The sequence below is a fragment of the Molossus molossus genome, unplaced genomic scaffold (assembly GCF_014108415.1).
Source record: "Molossus molossus isolate mMolMol1 unplaced genomic scaffold, mMolMol1.p scaffold_m16_p_10, whole genome shotgun sequence".
NCBI classification, from domain to species: Eukaryota; Metazoa; Chordata; class Mammalia; order Chiroptera; family Molossidae; genus Molossus; species Molossus molossus.
Window position 1 is genome coordinate 54,604,576 of NW_023425345.1, and position 25,761 is coordinate 54,630,336.

General features: G+C 36.9%; 1 protein-coding gene across 6 annotated transcripts in view; it reads left to right on the top strand.

Annotated features, from left to right (window-relative positions):
- The window catches only part of PPP1R12A (protein phosphatase 1 regulatory subunit 12A), a 160,112-nt gene extending 149,432 nt beyond the window's left edge, over positions 1-10,680 (top strand). For 5 of the 6 annotated variants that reach the window (XM_036250853.1, XM_036250854.1, XM_036250856.1 and 2 more), the window contains 4 exons: positions 818-922; positions 4,384-4,431; positions 8,095-8,145; positions 10,547-10,680. In XM_036250853.1, coding sequence (XP_036106746.1) covers positions 818-922; positions 4,384-4,431; positions 8,095-8,145; positions 10,547-10,633 — 291 coding nt within the window. In that variant the 3' untranslated portion in view covers positions 10,634-10,680. Of the gene's footprint in view, positions 1-817; positions 923-4,383; positions 4,432-8,094; positions 8,146-10,546 lie in introns of those variants that run through there. The other variant, XR_004958268.1, reaches the window with a different exon arrangement.
- Positions 10,681-25,761: the final 15,081 nt, after the last annotated feature.

The following is a 25,761-nucleotide window of genomic DNA, read 5'->3' on the forward strand; positions in this document are numbered from 1 at the left end:
TTGCAACTACATGTGTAGGCTGGGACCAAGACCGTACAGTGCCGTACAGGCTAGTTTAAGGATATCCTTATACTGAGAATATTGGGAAGCCATTCAGGGGTTTTTAATGTATGAGATGGAGGTTTTCATGGAATGGTTGGTATATGAAAATTGAGGTTGTCATTTTGAAAATTAACTCTTGCTGCTATGTACAAAACAGTAGATGGAGGTCAGGCAAATAAGTCTCACATTAGAATAGTTCAGATAAAAGATGATTATAGCCATTTATTGTGGCAATAGTAGCGATGATGAGGGGAATAGTAGTAGTAAATCCAGGTGTTCTAAAAGTGTTCAAGAAATATTTCACTTGCCTTTTTACTTTAATAAAAATAATACAAGTATAATGATAAATACAACTGATAATCCCTCACTGTCAGGAATTTAAGAGGGCATGATAAACAAAAAAGCTCACAGACCACAAATAAAGATTATAGTGTCTCCATAGCTCCAGGTATCATTACTATGCAGATATGTGGTCCATCTATCAGAAAACTGAATTTTTCTTTTTAATGGAAACGGAAAAGTGAGACTTTTCAGCAAAGTCTTTAATTTTAAATACTGGAACTGTTTTAAGAGTTTATGTAGGACAAACATACCTGTGTAATAAAGAAATGTCTGCATTGCAACTACAAAGCATTAAAATATGTGTTAATGTACCCTTTAATAGCTGTTGTTTCGCTAAGCTTCCTGTACGTTTTAATATTGCAAAGTATTCAATAGGAAATCTTATTAAAATATTACAGCAGAAAAGTAATTTGTTCTTTTCTTATTTTTATAGCTTTATGAACAAATTCTAGCTGAAAATGAAAAGCTGAAAGCACAGCTACACGATACAAACATGGAACTGACAGATCTTAAATTGCAGTTGGAAAAGGCTACCCAGGTTTGAACCTTTTTCTCTTTGTTCCTCTGCAGCAGTGGTTCTTAACCCGTGGGTTGCAGCCCCTTTGGGGGTTGAACGACCCTTTCACAGGGGTCACCTAAGACATAACAGTAGCAAAATTACAGTTATGAAGTAGCAACGAAAATAATTTTATGGTTGGGGGTCACCACAACATGAGGAACTGTATTAAAGGGTCACGGCATTAGGAAGGTTGAGAATCACTGCTCTAGAGGTAATGGTTGTGATTTATTCTATCTAAAAGATTGCATTGAGATGGTCTCTGGTGTTCTAAATGTAAGTTTGGTTACTGACAGTAGCTTATTAGTCAGAAGGAAACAAGATAACACAGTTGACTGATAATTTCATCTACCTTTTTTCAAAGTGTATTACAAATATAGAAGTATAGCCTCATAATGGAAACTCTAAATATTTTTAAGCCTTTTAATGCCTATGTTGTGATGCATGAAGGATTTTAAGTGCTTATTTCCAGCATACCAAATGTAGCAAGGCATTAAGAGCATCTATACAGATCCCCTTAAAGTTATAAAATTTCTTTATAATAATTTGTATTCCGAATGTATATTTCCTTTTTTTTTAAAAAAAAAAATGGTGATTTGATATAGTAACTCTGGAAGAAGATAATTTTAATTATAACTCATTTTGCCTTCCTTCTGTGCAATATCCTAGAGGAGAGTATTTTAGACAAAGTTGGGATAGCCAAGCAGAACTCAGAACCTTGTTTATTTGATCTAGTGTGTGTATGATCTAGGAATTGCTTCCCAAGCTCTTTTTTCATGGAATACTAGTCCTGGGAGACAGTAATAGGCACATTCCCTCCTCCACCTCCTCTTGCTCCCAGTTTAAAAGAATAAAAAGAGCTTTGTGATCCAAGAAACTTGGGAAATACTATATATTCTACATCTCAGATTTTACATAGTCTATTTATATATTAAAGGTTCCAAGAGGTCCTGTCATTGTTAAGAAAACAAACTTGTTTAAATTTAACGTGGGACTTTTTAGCATACAGACATGTCTGTAGTACAGCTCTTGGAATCCAGTTTGAAAGCACTGGTCTAAAATGTCATCTTCAGTTCTTTAAATGATACTGCATACTTTCTTTGGCCATTATTTTTACACTCATCTTTTTCATACTTTTTAAAATTAATTTTCTATGTTGAACTTGTTACCAGGTCCCTTTTTTTTTTTAATTGTTGTTAGCCACTGTTATGTTATAAAGCAATTGCCTTTGCAAAATAGAAGCTGTGGTAAAAGTCCAGGGCTCAAGCTAACCTTATGAGGTTATGAAGGCTCTTCAGATTTCATTAGTTAATGAGGGTTTACTATAAAGATACACAGAACAAACAAACAACTCATAGGCACACATCAATATGGTGCTTACCAGAGTGGAAGGGGGATGGAGGAGGATAAAAGTGGTAAAGGGGGTCAAATATATGGTGATGGGAGGAGAAAATTTTGGATGGTGAGCATACAATACAATATACAGATGATATATTATAGAATCGTACAATTGAAACTCATGTGATGTTATTAACCAGTGTCACCCCAATAAATTTAATTTTAGAAATGGGGGGGAAAGGGTTCTAACTGGTTTGGCTCAGCGGTTAGAGTGTTGTCCCGCAGACCAGAGAGACCCCGGTTCAGTGTCCGCTAAGGGCATGCACCTCAGTTGCAGTTTGTCCCCAGCGCAGTTGGGGTTATGTGGGTGGCAGCCACTCGATGTGTCTTTCTCACATCGATGTTTTTCTCTCTCTCTTCCTCCCTCTCTCCCTCCTGCTCTATCTGAAAATAAATGCAAAAATGTCCTCCAGTGAGGAAAAAATAAAAATTTTAAAAAGTGGGGAAAAAAGGTACACAGAGAAGTAAGGCAGGACAAGAACATGTTTCATAGTGACGTGCCAAAATCTTGGAATGTTATACAAGTTAAAACTTGCTGTCTTATACTTAGACTTACTTCATGGTAAACTGGAATGTCATCATTCTTCAGGTTGCATTAGTAGCTTAGTGAGCCTCCATACATAAAAATATCATAACTCATTTTCTGAAAATAGCTTTAGCTCTAGAGATTTGGTAATAATATTTTTCAAATAAAAATGTTTTCTGTTTACTCCCTAGTCTAGTGTTCTGTCATAGTGACTAAGCTAATCTGTGTTTCCACTGCTTACTGCCTTCTTTGTTTTTCTATGTTCTTTTGCCTCTCTGTTGTCATCCAAATTCTTCCTATGTGTTTCTCATTCAAACTACAAGAGAGGGGAACTAATATAGACTTAGCCAGTTATTATCAGTATGGAGCAATCTGTTAATGCGCATGGCCCTATTAGTGACCATTTCATGGGACACTGGGTAACTTACAGCAAACAGCCTTTGGGTCATAAACCAATTTCTGATCCCGTCAACTGGATGGAGAAACAAGTCACTAGATTAAAAAATATGACATTTTCTGCCTTCACATACATTGAGTATCATACCCAGTATACTGGATTAATAATGGCAAGGATAATTCAAAGTGTAAGATATTGAGTAAATATTCAGTTAATATCTTAGTTGGAAAACTATGTAAATGTTATTTTTAAATTTTAGGAATATATGTAAGAGTAAAATTGGTAAACATTAGACTTTTTGTTCTACTTTAGAGTATTTATCCTGAGCATTTAAGTCTACTGTAAATCCTTCCACCAAATTTTTTTTAGCATTACTTCCATAACTAATGAATATGCATAGAAGTGGCATTTTTGATAGTTGCATGGAATTTTTCCAAGGGAACTATTATTCTACTAAGAATTAATCTTGAAGTTTAGGTATATTTTATAGTATTTAGTCAACGGACTCTAGAATCCTTGAATCCTGCCTTAGCCCAGGTACCCTCCTCCAGATACAGTCTCCAAGGAAGGGAAATAAGCTGACTTCACTAGAAACTGGTTTGATGAATTTTGTCAGATTCAATTCACCACATTTACTAATTGTGATTTTAACATAACACTTAACTAGAATATTTACCAAAAATATTAACTAAAGTTGATTTTACTAACCTAAGGAATTGGCAAATGAATCATAAAATTGCTAAAATGTTCCTATATGAAAAAAAATCCCCAATAAAATTTCTTATTTTCTATCTAAATCTTCTATTTGATGACATTGTTCTATCTATTTCTGATTTATTTCAGGTGCTTTCAAATGTCATTTTTAGTTCTTCAATCTTTTAAGCATTTTTTGGATTCATTTACATGTTCTGAAGTGGTATATTAGCCTTTGTTTTACATTTCTAGCAATTAAAATATAAATTTAAATTTTAAAATGTCAAAAAAAATCAGGATTAGCTAAAACAGTTTCATCATCATAGAAATTTTGAATTTCATTTATAACAATAAACAACTGAAATGACATACACACCCTTTATTTTCATTACTCTTATATCCCTTAGCTATATCTTATTTTTCTTGCAGAGACAAGAAAGATTTACTGATAGGTCACTATTGGAAATGGAAAAAAGGGTAAGTATCCATTTTATTGAATATCATTTTTCTACTTTATTGTTTTGTGTAAGCAACAGTAGCTTTTTTTTTTCTTTAGTCTTTGTGGATGATAGTTTTAATGAGTTTAAATTAATACTCATTAATTTAATTAGAATGTTTTCTAGCTTACCTTCTTTTATAGAGTTTTGTGGGGGTGTCTCTAAATGTGAAATTGTGTTGTCAAATAAGACTTAATTTACCATATTATTCTTTTAATGGGTTAAGAAGGATCTTCCTTGCAATGGCCCATTTGGCTCAGCGAGCGTCAACCCGCGGACCAGAGAGTCCCGGGTTCGGTTCCCGCTAAGGGCAAGTACCTGGCTTGCAGTTCGTCCCCAGCCCTGGTTGGGGTTGTGTGGGTGGTGACTACTCAGTGTCTCTCTCGCATCAATGTTTCTCTCTCTCTCTCTTCCTCTCTCTCTCCCTCCCACTCTATCTGAAGATAAATGCAAAAATGGCCTTGGGTGAGGATTGGGAAAAAAAGAAAGATCTTCCTTGATTCTGAAATGTATACATTGTGATGGTGAAGATGATATTTTTGAGATGCTATTTATCTCTGATTTTGGGTGGTAATATACTGAAAATGTTTTAATTATGTATACATTTAGTTTAACTCTTTGCAAAATTAAAATGCTTTTGTTCTCGAAGTAATTTTTTTAAAGCTTCAGGGGCATTGAATTTTCAGATTCTTTTAAAAGTTAATTTAATGCTTATTTTATTGTGAGTTTAAGTATTTAGCTTAAAAGTTTTATTTTTATGTATTTATTTTTTATTTATTCATTCATTCATTTATTTATTTTGTTAATCCTCACTTGAGGAAATTTTTTCCTTTTTTTTTTTAGAAAGAGTCGGGGCAGGGGGGCAGAGAGAAACACATTGATTGGTTGCCTTCTGCATGACCCCAGTCAGGGAGGGGGGTCAAACCTGCAACCCTTCAGTCCTCAGGCCAATGCTGTAACCACTGAGCTGAGCCAGCCAGCTTTAAACAAAATATTGTTTAAAAATATTTTAAACAAACAAACAAAAAACGATTATAAGAAAATATTTTGCCATTTTATGACCTTCTACAATTTTTTATCTGGCTATGATATATTCATTTTTATTTCTCTCTGATTAGTATTATGATGATTATTGTTCAGGGCCATAGGAATAACTCTACAAACGTAGCCTGAGCAGTTGAAAATGTATAAATGATCAAGAGTTAAAGGACAAGTGCTCAAAGGGTATCTGTAATGCAAGTGAGCAGTGGCTAGACTTGTGAAGTTTCAACCAGAGAAGAAATTACATCCTGGGTATCTATGATCTCTAGATCAAAGAATAAATAATCAGAAGAAGTTGATTTTAAAAACCATTTTCTTCCATTTCATGTTAAAATAGCCAATTTACCCTTCTGACCAAAAGAAAACAGAGAGAGAGAAATGATACTAAAATACAGAATATGTAAATAAACAAAGTCTGTTAATGTCTGTGCCATTTACTAAATTGTACCTTGACATTACTACTTGTTTTATTATAATTTCAGCAGTTTTAAAATTATTGTTCTAGGCCATTTAAAAAACTATTGGTGCCCTGGCCAGGTGGTTTAGTTGGTTAGAGCATCATCCCATTGCACCAAGGTTTCAGGTTCGATCCCTAGTCAGGGTACTTGTAAGTGTCCACAAATGAATGTATAAATATGTGGAACAACGAACTGATGTTTCTCTCTCTCAAATCAATCAATAATACATATATATAATTTTTAAAACTATTTGTATAACTAAAAATTGCTTAAAATTTAAAATCATTAATTTTATTAAATTTAATGTTAATTATATTCTTTCACAATATAACTATTATTGAATTTTAAATCATTAAAATGCACTCACTTCTCTGTTATCCATACTAATAGTTGAGATGAAAAGACATTGATAACAGAATATACTTAATCAGAAAATTATTTTTGAGATGGTCACATTTTTAAGACTAATTTTTCTTGTGAAAACAATATATGTTTTTTTCACAAAAAAATTTAGTAAAAGAAAAAAATTGTCTATAATCTTGCTGTGGGAGATAACTAATATTTTGATGTCTATCCTTTGTTTTATCTAGGTTTGGGCACACGATATACATTTTTGTTTTCTGACATTCCCACCTGACCTCTTTTTTCTGCCTGTCAAATGCAGATAAATTTACAAAGTAGCTAATTCACTCTCAACTTAACAGACATTGTCTATCATAGTATTAATAATAACTGCTAACATTTATTTATTCAGCACTCTCTTACCTGCTATGCAGGTCTGGGCTAAGCACTTTACATGCATTTTCTCTTAACCATATTTTTTAATGTTAATTTGTCAGACAAGAAATTTCCTTTAACTTTATAGTTGTCACTTGGCTATAGGCAATTTGGTATGGTGTTCTTGCTTTATTACTACGTAGTTAAAACTTTGAAGTCACTTAATAAAATTGAGGATGGTGGGGAAATTGTCAGTTGGAGAAAATATGCTATTTCTGGTATTTCACAAAGTTATGAGAATTAAATTTGACACTATATGTCCTAGATTTTGAGAAGTGCATTGGTTTTTATGAATTTGTCATGGTTGCATTATTAACTAGAAAAAAGATCTGTTTATAGAAAATAACATTTTTGTCCATGTAATAATGCTTAAACATGTTGATAATAGAATAACATGGTACTTATAAGACTGCTAGTAGGATTTCATCTATTTTTTAAAATTACATATCCTTAAAAACATTAACATTTACAGTAAATGTACTGCTTCACTAAATATGAACATTAATTATTAATCTGGAAAAGAATGTCTTGGACGTAGTTTCAGTGTGATTAAACTAAATTTAAATGGTTTGTATCTGAAAGGTGACCGGCAAGAGTCAGTATCTTCTGGGCGGTATGACCTAACCAAAGTTTTACAGCACATTAATTATTGCCGCTTGCTTTTTGCATAACACCTTAGAATGCTTATTATTTAAGGGAGAATAAGATAGTACACTGCAATAATGTATGTTGCCTTTGCCTGTCACTCTTTGAAATAAGGTCGTTCAAAATAAAATAAATGCTGTAGTTGCTTCTTCATTAGATTCACTGCATTAATGCTACACGGTGTCAACCTAAAATACAAGGCTATGAAGGCAATTGGATAAATAAATAGTGGCTATTAAATAATGTGGGTGGAAGAGATGAACTTCTCTTAGGTCCTATTGAAATTTTAAAGTACAGATATTTTAGGCATGTTTGCTTCTGGCTTTTCTGCTTCTGTCACTGTAGAGTAATTGCATCTGTGTGTGAGGTTGTTTTTTTTTTCCTTTTCTATACAGTCCTTAATCTTGTATTGGTTTACTCTATCCTTGAGTTTTATGTGTTAAAAAAAAAAAAAAAAAAAGTTGTTTGAACATGTTATGTAGCATCTTAACAGAAAGTCAAAGCTTTAAAGAAAGAGCTTATAGAAAGTAGTGGAAATGACGACCTTCATATTGTTTCTCTCCAATTTTGGAAAGCTCTTTACACATCACTGGCATCACATCTCTCTCTACACTGCTCCTGATTGGATTTCTGATTCTAAAGTGGCACTATTTCACAATTTAGAAGAGAATATAAGAATATAATAATTATGAAATTAATATTGGTACTTTAAATTGACCTAGGAACGAAGAGCTCTAGAAAGAAGAATATCTGAAATGGAAGAAGAGCTCAAAGTAAGTAAACCATGCCGCTTATGAGAGATGGTGTTGCTTATGAATTCAGATTTCACATTCCCATTGTAGGTGTTTGTCTAAGTGATTGTTCTCAAAGCTGTTTATGCAGTTTGTGACTTACCTATATCTGTGCTTATTTTTCTTCCTAAATCCAGGTCTTGGGTGGCCTAGGAAGGTATTTAAAGTGCATATCTTTTTGTTAATCCATTTTTATAGCACTTTTGATGTTCAGGTACAGAACAAATTAGACAATAATGACTGTAAGATTTGGGATTTATTATTTATTCTTTGCATTCACGTGCTCTGTTTCTTGGAGACTAAATGGTGGCAGGGTTTCAATATAAAAATATTCTCCTTGAAAATAAAGTGGATAAGCAGAGCTGTATTTTATCAGACTCTGTATTATCTGTGGAAATAACTTTTTGAATGTTGGAAGGAACACTCTTCGCAGAAAAAATATAGCATAGTTAATTCATTAACTCTTATCACATTGTGTTGCATAAAATATCGATTACATTGCGAATTAAGGAACTAATACATACAGTTTGTACCCACAGAATTAGAATTTCAAGATTTAAGTGTTTTGTATTAAATTATTTGGTTACTTATTAGAACATTATTATTGAATGCCTTTGGAGACAGATTTTTTGGATTTTGTTTGTTCATAGATTTCATTTGATATGGAGTTTTAGTACTATACTGTTTATCTTTGTAAATCTCATGGAATTTTTTTAAGAATTAATATTTTCTTATATGCGTTGTCTGTCATTCTTTATATTTTTATTGCACTCCTTTTCCATTTTCTTATTTTTTATTTTCTATTTCTTTATGTTCTGATTCCTGCAGAACCTGCATCAAATAAAGCAAATTCAGACTCTGAGAGAGTCAAATGAACGGCTGCTGACTGAGAATAGGGCCTTGACAAGAGTGGTAGCCAAGCGCTCAGGGTTCTGTAGGAAGCTCAGTCTGTGCACCTATAATCTGTAGTCTCATCATTTCTCCTTGGTAGAGCCAGGCAGGTGTTTTTGTATTAGTAAGCGTGTCTTGAGTTCACTTTTACAAATTAATGCCATTTTGTCTGCAGCTTATCATATAACTTTAATTATGCATGGCTTCTCAGAACATTAGAAAGTGTCACTAATTATATATTTAAATTCATAAACTACGGTAAACTTAGGGAATGATTTTGGAATTTAAATAAAAGACGTGTCTGCATTTTTGCAAAGCCTGTGCACATTTCAGCTCAACAAATATTTTAGGGCTTAAAAATTTGGCTATTTAAAATTCTTAACTAGAAAGAAAATGGAACATAAACAATGTAACGTGTTTTACACATAATATATGCTGAAGATGAAGCATGAATTATCTGTTTTTCAAAATGTCACTGTCAGTCGGAGCCATCTTAATATTCACTTAGTTCGCATAAACTTCAGATTACTATATTTTATATCCATACATTTCGAACATGGATAAGAATTGATTGGGTCCACATAAAATTAAACTCTTCATATAGATTTTGCTTATATTTTGCTAAATAGCTTGGAAAGTATGTTATAATGTCCAAAATATAAGCTGTTCCATTTCCTAATAAATCTGGTAGAGCATATGTGGTTTAAATCACTCTTAGAAAATCCAGGTAACCTAACATTTTCACCCCTCCTTCAGTCTGTCTGTAAAACAGAAAATGGATTTGCTTTATTTTGAGGATGTGAGGGTGTGTTTTCTGTTTGTTCCAAATAACTGGTTATTTTTTCTATGCTTGGATGTTTTCATAAATACAGGCTTACTACTTTTACTTATAAATTATTTCATTCTATTCTCATAATAGCAATACTTGCTTTGTTGCCATTTGATGAGCACCTATTTTGGGATCAGACATTGTACTAGTTTCTTAAACTTAGTACCATAGGTGAATCCTTTAAAGAATTTTAATGATTTAGAACAAATCTAACTCCCTCAAAACATTCCCAATATGTTGATTTTCTTGTGAAATGTGTGTTATGAGGTCTGAAGTAAATTAAGCAAAGTGTCTTGGTTTAGGTACTGACAAGAACTCTTAAAGGAGCTCCCTTTCAGCTCCTTTTATCCTAACAAAAACAGGCTTCATTTTCTTGGCTGCTCTAATATGGTGTGCTTGTGAGTCATAATATCAAGTGATTTAGTTCATTTCAACTGATAACTTTGGGAGAATAAACCTTTCATTCCATCATTTATTAAACTAATTAGCTTCACAAATTGAAGGTTGCTTTTCTTTCTTCCTGATACACATTTTAGCCACTAGAAAAATATGTAACTGGCAAAGCTTGTTCATGTGTCTTGTGGTGAAAATATAACATTTAATAATAGTAATGTTTTATCTTTTTATTGAGGCAAAACTTTTTCTTCATTTTTCCCCTTGTAGATGTTACCAGACCTAAAAGCAGACAACCAGAGGCTAAAGGATGAAAATGGGGCCTTGATCAGAGTTATAAGCAAACTTTCCAAATAAAAAAAAAAAAGGCAGCAAATAATGGAATTGCACATATTAGTAACCCAGTGGACCATAATTGACAGTCACTGGAAGCCTGGAAAGAGTCCTTGGAGACTGTCATTTTTGGATATCCTGCCAAATGCCCTCTTATCTTGGAGTTTTGTTTTGTTTAATTTTCTGGGTTTTTTTCTTGTATCAAGACCATTGTTTCATGTTAATGCAGCTGCTGAGAAGATTTTTTTTTAAAGACTGAGAAAACTTGTTTACAGCTCCAGCATATAAGGAAAGTGTTCAAGGCCAGATATGCCTCAGATATTTAACCAGTAAGCCTTAGTTGTACATAAATGATTTGTGTCAACAAAAACTTGCAACTATCACAGAAGACAGTTATTCAACATTTTTTGATGTGCCACAGTTTCCAGTTTTTCAATATTTAATTTTTTTTTGCTTTACATCCAAGTTTGGGTTTGTATGTTTTTCCTTCTAACTCTTCATGTGGCAGGCGCGTCTATGTTTTCACAGCTTTTTCATTTACAGAAAAGAACACTTGCTCTTCTGAGGCCATTGTCATGTATTAGGCTAATGCTGTGTTGTCTCCCACCTGGAACTGAATTGCTTGGTGGAGCATCTGCTTTCACTGTGTGTGCAATATGCATTTATTTCTTATATGAATGCTTTAAAGTCAGTTGAGATTAGATTCTTTTAAGTCCTGTTTTCTGCCTTCATTGGTCACTTTTGTTTTTGTTTGTTTTTTACTATTGTAGAACAAGATGTTAGATTCTGTAATCTTCACATTCATTTTAGCAGGTACTGAGTGATGCTGTATATATAAATAAGTGTATTGTTTTGATTTTTAGTCCATCACATGGCATGCTTGACTATTTTCTTATTTCAAATGTCTGTTAATGCAAAGTAGGCTACTCCATAATAGTGTTAAAAAACAAAATTTGCTAACAATGTGATATAAAGAGTTTAAAAGTAATACATTATGTGGAGCCCTATCTTTACAAAACTTTTCTACTGTAAAGTGCTTTTACTTTTATTTTCAGTTTTTGATAGTATTCAACCATAATTAAAGTTGCATAAGGTAATTGCTTCACATTTCACATACTGATATTTATCTGAGTGCTGTCTAAAACTGTTGTGCTAGCCAAAGTAATGCTATGGAATCCTTTGCAGACTTAACCCGGAGTAATATTAAATGCACTGTTATTGCCATGTGAAGAGGCATTGACTTTGATACCACCATCATGTTCAGACCATTTTATACATTTCAGTGGCCTTTTAAAAAAATGCTGAAACCGAGTACATAGTGGAGATGGCTTTTATTTGGACAAATAGCTTTTATATTTTCATTAAACCATGCAAAAAATATTACATCTTTCTGGCACATAACTGTCTCCTTAACCACTGAACAGTTCAGCCATTTGAATAAATTGTACATTGTAAAGCTTACAGTAGCTAATTGTATTATTGATTGTATTGTATACTATATTAAATGTGAATTTGTACCCCTTCATTTTAAAAGGTCATTGTGTTCTACTGCCTATTTTAGATTACTTTGGGGTTGGGAAAAGGTGTTTTGGTAAGCAGGATTTCAAGTCCTCTCTCTCTTGATTGGTTTTATGAAGATATAAGGTTATGCTCTTACTACCAAGCTCAGGATTCTTGATTTTTAAAGGTACAAGGATAGTTGTGGGAATTTTATTTTTGGTTATATTTGAACTGTATAAATGGTGGGTCTGAATATAGAGAATTTCCATGGTCTTATATGGACGTAAAATATACAGATAATTGATCAGTTTGAGTGACTGCAACATGTCTGGTTGCACAACAGTTAGGCATGCTAAGGAGTGTATTTGTGAAGTTTGGATGCCTGTGAAGAATGATTAAATACATGTTTCTAATATTTTAGTGTTTTGTATTTAGGTTATTTATTCTTTGTATCTAAAACTGAACAGCTACTGTGCTATATTGATTTTATTGGTAGTATTGAGCAGACCTTGTTTCTGCATGAAACTAGTTGCAAAACCCACTATTTTGGAAATAAAAATGTATTTTGACATATACAAATAAAATGAATAAAACTATTTTAAATGTGTGAACTTTTACTGAGACATTTTAAATTTTGTTCTGAGATATTTAAATTCTGCATGGGTATTTTTTCACTAATTGCTTTACTTGGACTCCTATTTGAAGAATTTTTGAAATTGTAATATTGTGATAATTTGCATAACATTGTACATGCACATCTGTAAATGCAGTCGTAATTGCCATATTTATGCAATCTGTTTATATATTTTACATAAAGCTGTCTGTATGCAGAATCTGAGAACTAGTTTTTTTATGGTAAGTGGGTAAAAAATAATTCAAACAGTGAGTTTCAAGATAGTAGCTTTGTAGCACAAGATTTAATTTATATAAGCATTTGGTGGTTTCTAAATTAAACCTGTGCTTTTTTGTTAGCTGAAAACATAGGCTTGAGAATACATATAAAGATACTATTCCACTGAGATGTAAAATATTAGGTCATTTAACAACCTACGTTTGTTCAACCCCAATCTACTAACACATGTAACTAGATAAGAGGCACTTTCAGTTGGAAACTCTGGTAGAGGATTTGTAGTAAGCCTGTGTTTAAATTAATAAAATTATTGAATTCTCTTCTTTCTACTTCCTAGTACTTTCCCTGTACATGTTCACAAAATGATAGATTTTGCTGTTGTTGTTTGTCCTTCATTAAAAGAGAATTTCACATGTAAATATTTCAAGGCCAATTGAAAAGCAGGTATAGAAGTATCATAAAAAGTAGAGAATTAAGATGGCGGCGGGCAGGACCAGAGGGAGGGTGAGTGCATGAGAGAGTGAGCTGGTGTGTGAGTGGACCGAAAGTGGACGAACAAACTTGTGCAGTGCAGAGATGCGGAGCAGAAGGTTCTTGTGCTGTGGAAGAGTTGCTGCCACGGTAAGTGGCTCTTCAGGACGCTTCCCCCTGTGCTGCGGGGAGGTCTCGCCATTTTGGAACATCCCAAGTCTTCCCTGGGAGGAGGCAGTGGGAGTGGCTAGGGCCCAGCGACCTGAGCCCACCAGTGCACCTGGCACCATTGGTATAGTGGACACCCTGTACCAACACAGACCAGTGCACAGTAGCACAGCTGTCAAGGTGCCTGCTGTGGAAACCGCAAGCAGCGAGGAGCCCAGCACCATCCCCCACAGTAGCAGTCCGATCAGAGTCAAGATATACCCCCCAGCAACAGAGGCTGGGGAGCAGACATCCATTGCCAGGCAACAGAAGCACAGACCAGCAGCTGAGACCCATCCCCAAAAACTACAGCAAAGGCTGAGCAGGAGTTGGGCTCCACTAGGCAGCAGTACTCCCCAGCTGCCAGTGGCAGGACCTGGGGCTCCACGGGGGCCTGTGCAACACAGCAGCCCACAAGATAGGCGTGGAGCCGGGTCTCCAGAAGGGACTGTGCGATCCAGTTCCACACGGGACCTGTAGGGAGCTGGGGCACCAGAGAGGCCTGAGCAACCCAGCTGCCCACAAGATCGGCAGGGAGCCAGGGCTCCAGTGGGGCCTGTGCGACAGCTGCTGACAGTGTGGGCAGGGAGCGCAGCTCCAGCAGGGCCTGAGCTATACAGCTATAGGTTGCACCAGCAACCAGCTGGAAACAGCTTTAGAGGGGTCCACATGATCCAGCAGCAGCACCTACCAGGACACAATAATACCAGCCCCCAGTAGTCAATCCTCCAGGATCTACAGCAAGCAAAAGGCAACACGCAACAGAACAGTCTGGGAGGCACAATAACCGTATTTGATGTACAGTAAGCTGCCTACACATCCAAACATCCCTCACTGGGTCTAGAGCAACCAGACGGCTAAAATGGGGAGACAACACCCAAAGGAAAAGAAAAGAGGAAGCACCAGAAAAGGAACTACAGGAAATGGAAGACAGCAACTTGTCAGATAAAGAATTCAAAGCAATGATTTTAAGGGTGCACAAACAATTTGGTGAGAACTACAAGCAACTTAATAAGAACTATGAAGAGTTCACTGGGAACTACCTGAGCTGAAAAAAAGAGGTAAAGCTTAACATAAAGAGGTAGAAGCTATGCATAAAAATCAAGAGGAAATAAAGAATGACAGCTGTTAGGAAAAATACCTTAGAAAACTCCAAGGGTAGATTAGAAGAAGCTTAAGATCGAATCAGCGATTTAGAAGACAAGGTAGAGAAAAACACCCAAATAGAGCAGCAAATGGGGGAAAAAAGTTTAAAGAGCAGGAGGAGAGTTTAAGGGAGCTGTGGGACAATACAAAACAACATTCGCATCATAGGGGTACCAGAAGGAGAAGAATCAGAGAAAGGAATGGAGAACCTGTTTGAAGAAATAATGACAGAAACCGTCTCTAAACTGGTGAAGGAAAAGGTCACACAAGTCTAGGAAACACAGAGTCTCAAGCAAGATGAACCCCAGAAGACCCTCAGCTAGACACATCATAATAAAAATGGCAAACATTAAAGACAAAAAAAGAATTGTAAAGGAAGCAACAAAAAGACAGAAAGTTACCTACAATGGAGCTCCCATTAGACTGTCAGCTGATTTCTCAGTAGAAACACTGCAGGCCAGAGGGAGTGGCATGAAGTGTACAAAATAATGCAAGGCAAGGGTCTGAATCCAAGACTACTCTATCCAGCAAGACTATCATTCAAAATTGAAGGAGAAATAAGGAGTTTCGTGGATTTTAAAAAAAAAAAAAAGGCTAAAGGAATTTACCACCACAAAACCAGCACTGCAAGAAATGCTGAAGGGAAGGGACTGTTGTCAGGAGAGAGAGAGAGAGAGAGAGAGAGAGAGAAGAGAGAGAGAGAGAGAGAGAGGAACACAGGCATAAAATTAAAATGGCACCCTGGCCAGTTTGGCTCAGCAGTTAGAGCATCAGCCTGTGGTCCATAGAGACCCAGGTTTGTTTCCCGCTAAGGGCACATACCTCGGTTGCACTTTGTCCCCGGCCCTGGTTGGGGTGGCAGCCACTCGATGTGTCCCTTTCACATCTCTCTCTCTCTCTCTCTCTCTCCCTCCCACTCTATCTGAACAGAAAAATGTCCTCTAGTGAGGATTAAAAAAAAAAAAAAAGATTTAAATGGCAACTAATAACTATCAATAATTACCTTAAATGTAAATGGCTTAAGTGCTCCAATCAAAAGACATAGGGTAGCTGATTGGATGAGAAAACATGTGAGATGGGTCTATAAGAGACCCATCTCACAACAAAAGACACAGGATGAAAGTGAAGGGATGGAAAAAAATTTTCCAAGCAAATGGAAATGGATAAAAAAACTGGTGTAGCAATACTCATCTGACATGATAGACTTCAAAACAAGGGCCATAATAAGAGAGAAGGTCACTACATAATAAAAGGAGCAATCCAACAAGAGGATATAACCCTGCTGAACATACGCACCAAATACAGGAGCACTAAAATATATTTTAAAACTGGAGGACTTCAAGGGAGAGATCAATAGCAACACGGTCATAGTGAGTGACTTTAACATGCCACTGACACCACTGGATAGATCTTCTAGACAAAAAATTAACAAGGACATAGAGTCCTTACAAGACGAACTAGATCAATTGGACTTCACTGATATTTACAAAACATTTCACCCCAAAGCTGCAGAATATACATTCTTCTCAAGTGCACATGAATCATTCTCAAAGATAGACCACATGTTAGGACACAACACAAAGCAAGTCTCTACAAATTCAAGAAGATTGAAATCATATCAAGCATCTTAGATCACAGTGGCATGAAACCAGAACTAGAAACACACAAAAACATTCAAACACTTGGAGGCTAAATAGCATGTTAGTAAACAACAAATGAGTAACTAATGAGATCAAGGAAGAAATTAAAAACTTCCTGGAACCAATGAAAATGAATACACAACAAAAAAATCTATGGCACATGGCGAAAGCAGTCCTGAGAGGGAAGTTCATAGTACTACAGGCCTACCTCAAAAAACAAAAAATTCTAATTGACTCTCTAACCCTACAACTTAAAGAACTAGAAAGTAAACAAAAAGGAAAACCCAGAGCTTGTAGGAGGATGGAAATAGTAAAGGTCAGAGCAGAAATAAATGACATAGAGACTAAAAAAAAACAATTCCAAAGATCAATGAAACAAACAGCTGGTTCTTTGAAAAGATAAACAAGATCGATGGACTTTTAGCCAGACTCACCAAGAAACAAAACGAGAGAAACTACATAAAATCAGAAACGAAAGAGAAGTAACAACTGACACCACAGAAATACAAAGGATCATCAAAACATACTATCAACAATTATACACCAACAAATTGGACAATGTAGGAGAAATGGACAAATTTCTAGAAACACACAGCCTCCCAAAACTGAACCAGGAAGAGAGAGAAAACTTGAACAGACCAATAACAACAAAGGAAATTGAAGATGTAATTGAGAAATTCCCAGCAAACAAAAGCCCAGGCTCAGCTGGCTTCATGAGGGAATTTTACTGAACATTCAAAGAAGATCTAATACCCATTCTCAAACTATTCCAAAGAATGCAAGAAGACGGAACACTTCCAAACTCATTTTATGACGCCAGCATAATCCTAATTCCAAAACTGGATAAAGACACTACAAAGAAAGAAAACTACAGGCCAATGTTCCTAATGAACACAGATGCCAAAATCCTTAAAATATTAGCAAATCAGATCCAGCAGTACATCAAAAAATTATTCATCATGACCAAGTGGGATTCAGCCCAGGGATGCAAGACTGGTACATTATTCACAAATCAATAAATGTGATACACCACATAAACAAAATGAAAGATAAAAATTGTATGATCATATCAATAGATGCTAAAAAAGCATTCAACAAAATCCAGCACCCATTTCTGATAAAAACGCTCTGCAATGTGGGAATAGAGGGATCATATCTCAACATAATAAAGGTCATATATGAGAAACCTACAGCCAACATCATACTCAATGGGCAAAAACTAAGCATTCCCCTTAATGGGAATAAGACAGAGATGCCGACTTTTGCCACTCTAATTTAACATAGTACTGGAAGTCTTAGCCACAGCAATTAGACGTAAGAAAAAATAGAGGGAATCCAAACTGGAAAGGAGGAAGTGAAACTGTCATTATTTGCAGATAACATGATATTGTACATAAAAAAACCCTAAAGACTCCATCAAAAGTCTGCTAAAGTTAATAAATGAATTTGGCAAAGTAGTAGGAGACAAAATTAACATCAAGAAATCAGTGGCATTTTTATACACCAATGATGAACTCACAGAAAGAAACAAAAAAACAATCCCATTTGCCATTGCGGCAAAAAAATTAAGGTACCTGGGAATAAACTTAACCAAAGAAGTACAGGACCTTTTCGCAAAAAACTACAGTTCATTGAAAAAAGAAATAGAGGAAGATATAAAAACGTGGAAGCATATACCTTGTTCATGGATTGGGAGAATTAACATCATTAAAATGTCCATACATCCCAAAGCAATCTATAGATTCAATGCAGTCCCCATCAAAATACCAACGACATATTTCACAGAACTAGAACAAACACTCCAAAAGTTTATATGGAACCAAAAAAAGACCCCAAATAGTCACAGCAATCTTGAAAAAGAAGAACAAAGTAGGAGGGATCACATTACCAGATATCAGGTTATACTACAAAGCCACTGTAATCAAAACAGCCTGGCCCTGGCCAGTTTGGCTCAGCGGTTAGAGCGTCGGCCTGCGGTCCCGAGAGACCCGGGTTCGGTTCCCGCTAAGGGCACGTACCTCGGTTGCAGTTTGTCCCTGGCCCTGGTTGGTCGTGCGGGTGGCAGCCACTTGATGTGTCCCTTCACGTCGATGTTTCGCTCTCTCTCTCTTCCTCTCTCTCCCTCCCACTCTATCTGAACAAAAAAAAAATGTCCTCGGGTGAGGATAAAAAAAAAAAAAACAGCCTGGCCCTGGCTGATTTAGCTCAGTGGTTAGAGCGTCAGTCTGCAGTCCAGAGAGTTCCGGGTTTGGTTCCTGCTGAGGGCACGTACCTCGGTTGCAGTTTGTCCCTGGCCCTGGTTGGTCATGCGGGTGGCAGCCACTCGATGTGTCCCTTTCATGTCGATGTTTCTCTCTCTTCCTCTCTCCCTCCCACTCTATCTGAACAAAAAATGGGGGAGAAAAAACAGCCTGGTACTGGCACAAGAACAAGCAGATCAATGGAACAGAACAGAGAACCCAGAAATTGACCCAAGACAATATGCTCACTTAATATTTGACAAAGGCTGCAAGAGCATACAGTGGAGTTAAGACAATCTCTTCAATAAATGGTGTTGGGGAAATTGGACAGCTACTTGCAAAAAAAGTGAAACTAGACCACCAGCTTATGCCATACACAAGAATAAACTCAAAGTGGATAAAAGACTTAAATGTAACTCATGAATCCATAAAAATCCTAGAAGCAAATGCAAGCAACAACATTTCAGACATCATACGCAGCAGAATTTTTACTGATACATCACCTAAGGCAACAGAAACAAAGGAAAAATGAACACATGGGACTACATCAAACTCAAAAGCTTCTGCACAGCAAAAGAAACAACCATCAAAATGGAAAGGGAACCCACTGTATAGGAGAGCATAACTGCCAATGATACACCAGATAAGGGGTTAATTTCCAATATATCTAGAGTGCTCATACAACTCAACAAAAGGAAGACAAAGAACCCAATTAAAAAATGGGCAGAGGACCTAAATGGACACCTCTCCAAACAGGATATACAAATGGCCAAGAGGCATATGAAGAAATGCTCAACATCACTAATCATCAGAATGGCCGCCATCAACATCATCAAACAAGTGTTCGCAAGGGTGTGGAGAAAAGGGGACTCTAGTACACTGCTGGTGGGAATGCAGACTGGTGCAGCCCCTATGGAAAACACTATGGTGTTACCTCAAAATGTTAAAAATTGAACTGCCATTTGACCCAGTGATCCCACTTCTAGGAATATACCCTAAGAAGCCTGAAACACCAATCAGAAAGAATATATGTACCCCTATGTTCATAGCAGCACTACTTACAATAATAGCTAAGATCTGGAAGCAACCCAAGTGTCCATCAGTAGATGAGTGGATAAAAAAGCTGTAGTACATGTACACAATGGAATAGTATGCAGCTGTAAGAAAGAAAGATCTCTTATTCTTTGAGATGACATGGAGGGACCTGGAGAGTATTATGCTAAGCGAAACAAGCCAAGCAGAAAAAGACAAATATCACATGATCTCACTTATTTGTGGAATATAATGAACTAAACAAACTGAGGAACAAAATTGACCCAGAAACATAGAGGCAGGGTACAGACTGACAAACCTCAGAGCAGGGGGTTTTGTGGGGGAAGAGATAAACCACAGGACTTATATGCATGTATGTATGACTAATGGACAAAGAGAACAAAGCTGGGGATGAGGTGGGGGGATGGGGAGGATATTATCAATGGGGAAAAAAGGAGAAACATCAGTAACCAAAACAAATTAATTTTAAAAAATTTTTTAAGTAAAATAGATATTCATTAATGCATTAGGCTACTTTATTCTTTTGCTCAAAGATTTATTACCACTGAATCTTTCCTTGCTAATTTGAAACAGTCATGACTCCCAATGTCAACACTAACTGAGTCTATTTAAGAAGAAAATGTCAAGTGCCAAATTTTCTTCAAACTAGGACCATGTGTTTCCTGTAGGACATAATAGCTTTGTTAGTTGTCCTTCACTTTGTCATTATAAGCAGAATAAAGAGCAAACTCCATTAACAGTCATTAACTATCCATTAGCCATATCTTGCTAATGAAAATCTTTGGTTGCAAAGATGAAAGCTGGCTGATGAGCAGTCTCTTCTGCAATGTTCCATGATAGCTGTATGTGTGGGGTCTCTGGTGTTGAGTGTGCATGTTCAATGGGAATAATGTGCATATGATAGGAGCTGTCCAGAAAAATCAGGGATGGAATGAAATATTTATTTTCCTATTTGATTCTAAATATAAATAAGTAAATACGTATCTTGACTTTCGTTTTGGAAAGATTCTTTTGAGCTAAGTGCTATTTAAACAGAGTGCTCTTTCTCTTAGACAAGTGGTAAAGAGTGTCATATTGTTCCGTGCCTACAAAATGATCAGATTACAAAGTAATAAATTCAAAATAAAAAGATAGGAGTCAGAAGTTTAAGATTATAATCAAGTAACATAGATAATTCTGTATTTTGTAACTTTATTACAAGTTTTCTGAAGTTTATTAGACATGAGCTGTTTTAGTTACGCTACCCCAGCTTTTTACTGCTTAAATCCAGTAAACATCTAGGTCACAAAAATTTAATAGATTTTCATTTTTAAAGGTTAAAGAGAAAGAACAGAAAAGTTTGAAGAGATGAACAGTATCAGTGGATTCTGCCCTGAATAATATACAGCTAGTAGGGTCTGTACTTCTTCCTTGTAGGTCTCAGAGTGATAATGGAAGAGAGGGAATTTACTTTCCCTTCCTCACCTCAGTTTTTCTTACAGGTTTGTTTTGATACAAGGCCATTCCAATAGGCTACCTCACAATAGATTGAGTAAATAAAGTCTACCTACCCTGGCCTCTATGGCTCAGCGGTTAGATCTTTGGCCTGTGTACCAAGCCACAGGTTCAGTTCCAGTCAAAGGCACATACCTCAGTTGCAGTTTGATCCCGGGCCCTGGTTGGGGTCGTGCAGGCTGTAACCAATATGTGTGTGTGTGTGTGTGTGTGTGTGTGTGTGTGTGTATTTCTCCCTCCCACTCTGTCTGAAAATCAGTGGAAAAATATCGAGTGAGAATTATAAATAAATTAAATAAATAAATAAATAAATAAGCCTTACTACAGATTGGGTAAATAAAGTCTATCTCCATTTTATATTTGAGAAAGCTAAGATTTATAGATTATTAACTGTTCAACTTTCCAAACCGTACAGAGTAGACCTCTTAGCCCAGTTTAGAAGTGGTGGTGATAGTTATTGCCAACTCTTAACCTATTACTGTATCAGTTTCATGGTTTATTTTCATGAAATTATGTAAGTTACCTATGAGTCTATATTTTAGGCTTAAAATGCTTGATTATCTTTGAGAAATGTGTTTCTTGATTTTTTTTTTTCCTTTCGCATTTTTTCTCTAATCTCACATCTTCACACCCACGTCCAGTTAGGACTTAACTGTCACCAGGGACTGAGGCATGAATGCTTTATTGCCCAAGCAGTTGTTGATTCCCTGTGACAAATTCTAACTATGCCCAGTAGACCATCATAAGTTTGTAAAAGATTTCCACATACCTACATGCAAAAGAACTTCTTTTGCGTTCTTCAAAAACATTTATTAATTGATCAGAGCTCAATACTCAAGAACCTTTTTTATTCCCAAGTAAGATACGCACCATTAACAGTGCTGTAGTATTAGCAGCAAACATTTCTCTAGTGAAAAAGTGTGGGATACCAATGTATAAAACAGATAAATGTGTATTTATATTACTCATAGATATGACCCCATCCCAAGAGAAAGTACTCAAAATAGACCTCTGTAAGATAGCGTGACTCCCTCACTTATTACTGTATGGTTTTTCGGGCCAGAGTACTGCTGAGCAGGTGCACCTTGTCCGTACTTGCTTTTACAATAAATATGCTGAACTGCTGCTCGAGTACTGTGCTGGTTTATGTGAATGAAGATATTCTGGCCTGAAGAAAATCAGAAACAAGTACGGGGCAGGAAAAGCTCCACACAAAGATGAGATAACTTGGCAGTTAGTGTAAGTAGACTGTTGATGCTCTCCACTGGGTTACAGTGGTGCGTGTGTCGAAGTGTATTGCTTTTTGTACCTTTTAAGAGCATTTTAGCAAACAATTTAAATCAAACTTCTGTGGCGGCCATAGAGTGAGTACCTTTGCAAAATCAATGGAGTACTGATTTTTTAAATATGTTTTTTATTTTTTTTTAAAGAGAGGAAGGGAGAGAGAGATAGGAATATCCATGTGAGACAGAAACATCGATCAGCAGCCTCCTGCTCATCCCCCACTGGAGATCAAGCCCACACAACCCTGGGCATATGCCCTGACCGGGAATCGAACCGGGACCTTTAAGTCCATGAGATGACGCTCAATCCACTGAGCACACTGGCGGGGCTGGAGTACTGATTTTTAAACACAACATGGTAGAAAGCTTTGGATGTACATCTCAGCTTTACCACTTTGTACTTGTGTGATGTTGCTTGCTCAAATTACTTAACGAATTGAGCTCCATATTTTTCTGGTAAATGACATATCTCTGTAAATTGCCTTGAATAGTTCTTGGAGCTTGGTGGATAGATGCTGAACAAATGCAATTACTATGTTTTGTTTTTTGGTTACAGATGTTTCTCCTTTTTCCCCCACTGACACTCTCCTCCCAATCCCTCCCCCACCCAGCATTGTTGTCTATGTCCATGGTTACATATGCATGCATATAAGTTCTGTGGTTTATCTCTTCCCTTCCCCACGTCCCCCTCTTCTGAGGTTTGTCAGTCTGCACCCTACTTCTATGCCTCTGGGTCTGTTTTGTTCATCAGACAACTATTATTGCTTTGAAGAAATTACATTAATAATTGAGACTTTTTAAAGTGCTAATTTACTTTGGAACATTATTTTTGCTAAGATCACTGGATAAATATTGGAAACTGGTAATTCCAAACAATCCTGTGGTATTAAAATTATTTTTTCTTTTATTGATTTTTAGAGAGGAAGGGAGAGGGAGAGGGAGAGAGAAACATTGCTGAGAGAGAACATCGCACCGGATACTTCCTGGTGCATGGGTTGACGCTCAACCACTGAGCCGCACCGGCCAGACCAGGCACCAAGAGGTCGCTGGTTTGATTCCTGATCAGGGCACATGCCCAGGTTGTGGGCCCAATCCCCAGTTGGGGGCATGCAGGAGGCAGCCAGTCGATGTTTCTCTCTCCCTCTGCCTCTCTCTCTAAAATCAATAAAGAAAGAAATATTTAAAAAAAAAAATTAATAGTATTATCCCGGCTGATGTGGCTCAGTGGTTGGAACATTGTCCTGTGCATGGAAGGGTGATAGGTTCAATTCCTGGACCCAGGTTGCAAGTTTGGTCCCTGGTCAGGGCGCATGCAGGAAGCATGTTTCTCCCTTCCTCTCTGTCTAAAAATCAATTAAAACATACCCTCGGGTGAGGATTAATTTTTGAAAACAGTATTGTTTCTTCTTAGAATATATTAAAGCAAAATTTTGGAATAATTTACATCGGTACCATAAAGCCCTAATTTTTTTTTCCTCACCTGAGGATATTTTTCTATTTATCATTAGATAGAGTGGGAGGGCGGGGGAGAGAGAGAGAAAAACATTGATGTGACTGAGACACGTGCACTGGTTGCCTGCCTCACGACCTGACCAGGGCCAGGGACGAACCACAACCGAAGTACGTGCCCTTGCCTGGAATCGAACCCGTGATTCATTGGTCTGCGGGCCGACACTCTAACCACTGAGCCAAACTGGTCAGGGCTAAATCCCTAATGTTTTAACTCTGGGATCAGTAGGGAAAAAGATATGAGGTAGATTTTGGAGAACTCCCTTCAGTCGTTGGAAAGAAGGAAAAAGTACACCTCCGTAACCATTTTGCATCTAACAGGTCCCAGGGACACTGACTCTACTTGTATAAAATCTAATCCATTTATGGACCCTGCTTGCTGATAGCAAAGAGGGAGAAATCGGGGGGAAATGGCAGGGAGTTTATAGATGTGACATACAAGTGCATTTGCCATAGAAAATACTTATTGTTAACTGCTCAGTATTCCTTGTTTCCATTAAAATGTATAGTTGTTAGAATGTCAGGATTATCACTAATGTGGATGCTTTTAAAGTTTACTTAATACTTCTCAGAAAACATCATGATGTCATCGAGGCCATCTGTCAGCCTTCGCATCAGGCTAACCTTGTTACCTTGTAACCTTGCTAACGTAGTTACCTCCTGCAGAAGAGTTTAAACATCTGTTCCGTAGTCCGCAGTGGAGTCCCGCCATCTCCTTCTGCTAGGCTGCACCTCGGTGCCGGGACTTGCTTCCTGGGACCAGCAGCAAGGAAAACGGGGGAAGGGAGCCGAATGTTAGTATTTTCTGTGTATCAGACCCTACATATAGCTTGGTTTTCTGATTTTGATTTTTTTTTAAGCTGTTTCTTTTCTTTTACTCTACTACGAGTCCCCTTGAAAGGACAAGCTCTTTTTCATCTTTGCTCTCAGCAGTTAGCACAATGCCTGGCACACAGTAGGTGTTTACTGAATGTTTTTAAAAGGAAAGAGTAAATCTGATCAATTAAATTGTGATAGGTACGTTTTGTGGAGAAATAAATCTTTGCTGGCATCTAGATGTTTAAGAAAGTTTTTTAAGCTATTAAACAAACATTCTGATTCCTGCAGACTTGTCTCTGTGATTCAGTAGGTTCTTGTTGGCACATACATGCCCGACATTTGCCTATGTGGTGAGGGTAAACCCAGAAGCAAAACAAGCAAGAATAAAATCCCTGCTTTGTGGAGGTTATATTCACCTAGGGGAAAGATGGAGAATAAGCAGTTAGGCTATTTTAGAAAATAAAGGTACTATGGAAAGAATAGAGTAGGACAAGCGAGTCCAGGAATGAGAGAGCTGGTCAGAGAAGGCCTCGATGAGAAAGTAACATCTGAGGCAAAACCGGAAGGAGTGGGGACACCTGGGAGAAGAGACTGTCCAGGCAGAGTGAGCAACACAAGCAGAGGCCGTGCATCTGTTCTCAATGTTTGACAAACACTAAGGCGAATGTGGTTGTAGCCAAGTGAGCAAGAGGAGCCGTGGGAGAGGAGGCCAGAGAAGCAGCAGGGAGACTTGGTTTAGACATGGATTGACCACATACTGCGCACTAGACTTTCTCGGAAGTGATAGACCTGCTCCTTCAAGGGCTTGGTACAGCCCTGGCCAGTTTGGCTCAGCGGTTGAGTGTTGGCCTGCGGACCAGAGAGTCCCAGGTTCCGTTCCCACTAGGAGCATGTACCACAAAAATAAATAAGTAAATAAGAATCTCATGAATTTGTAAAA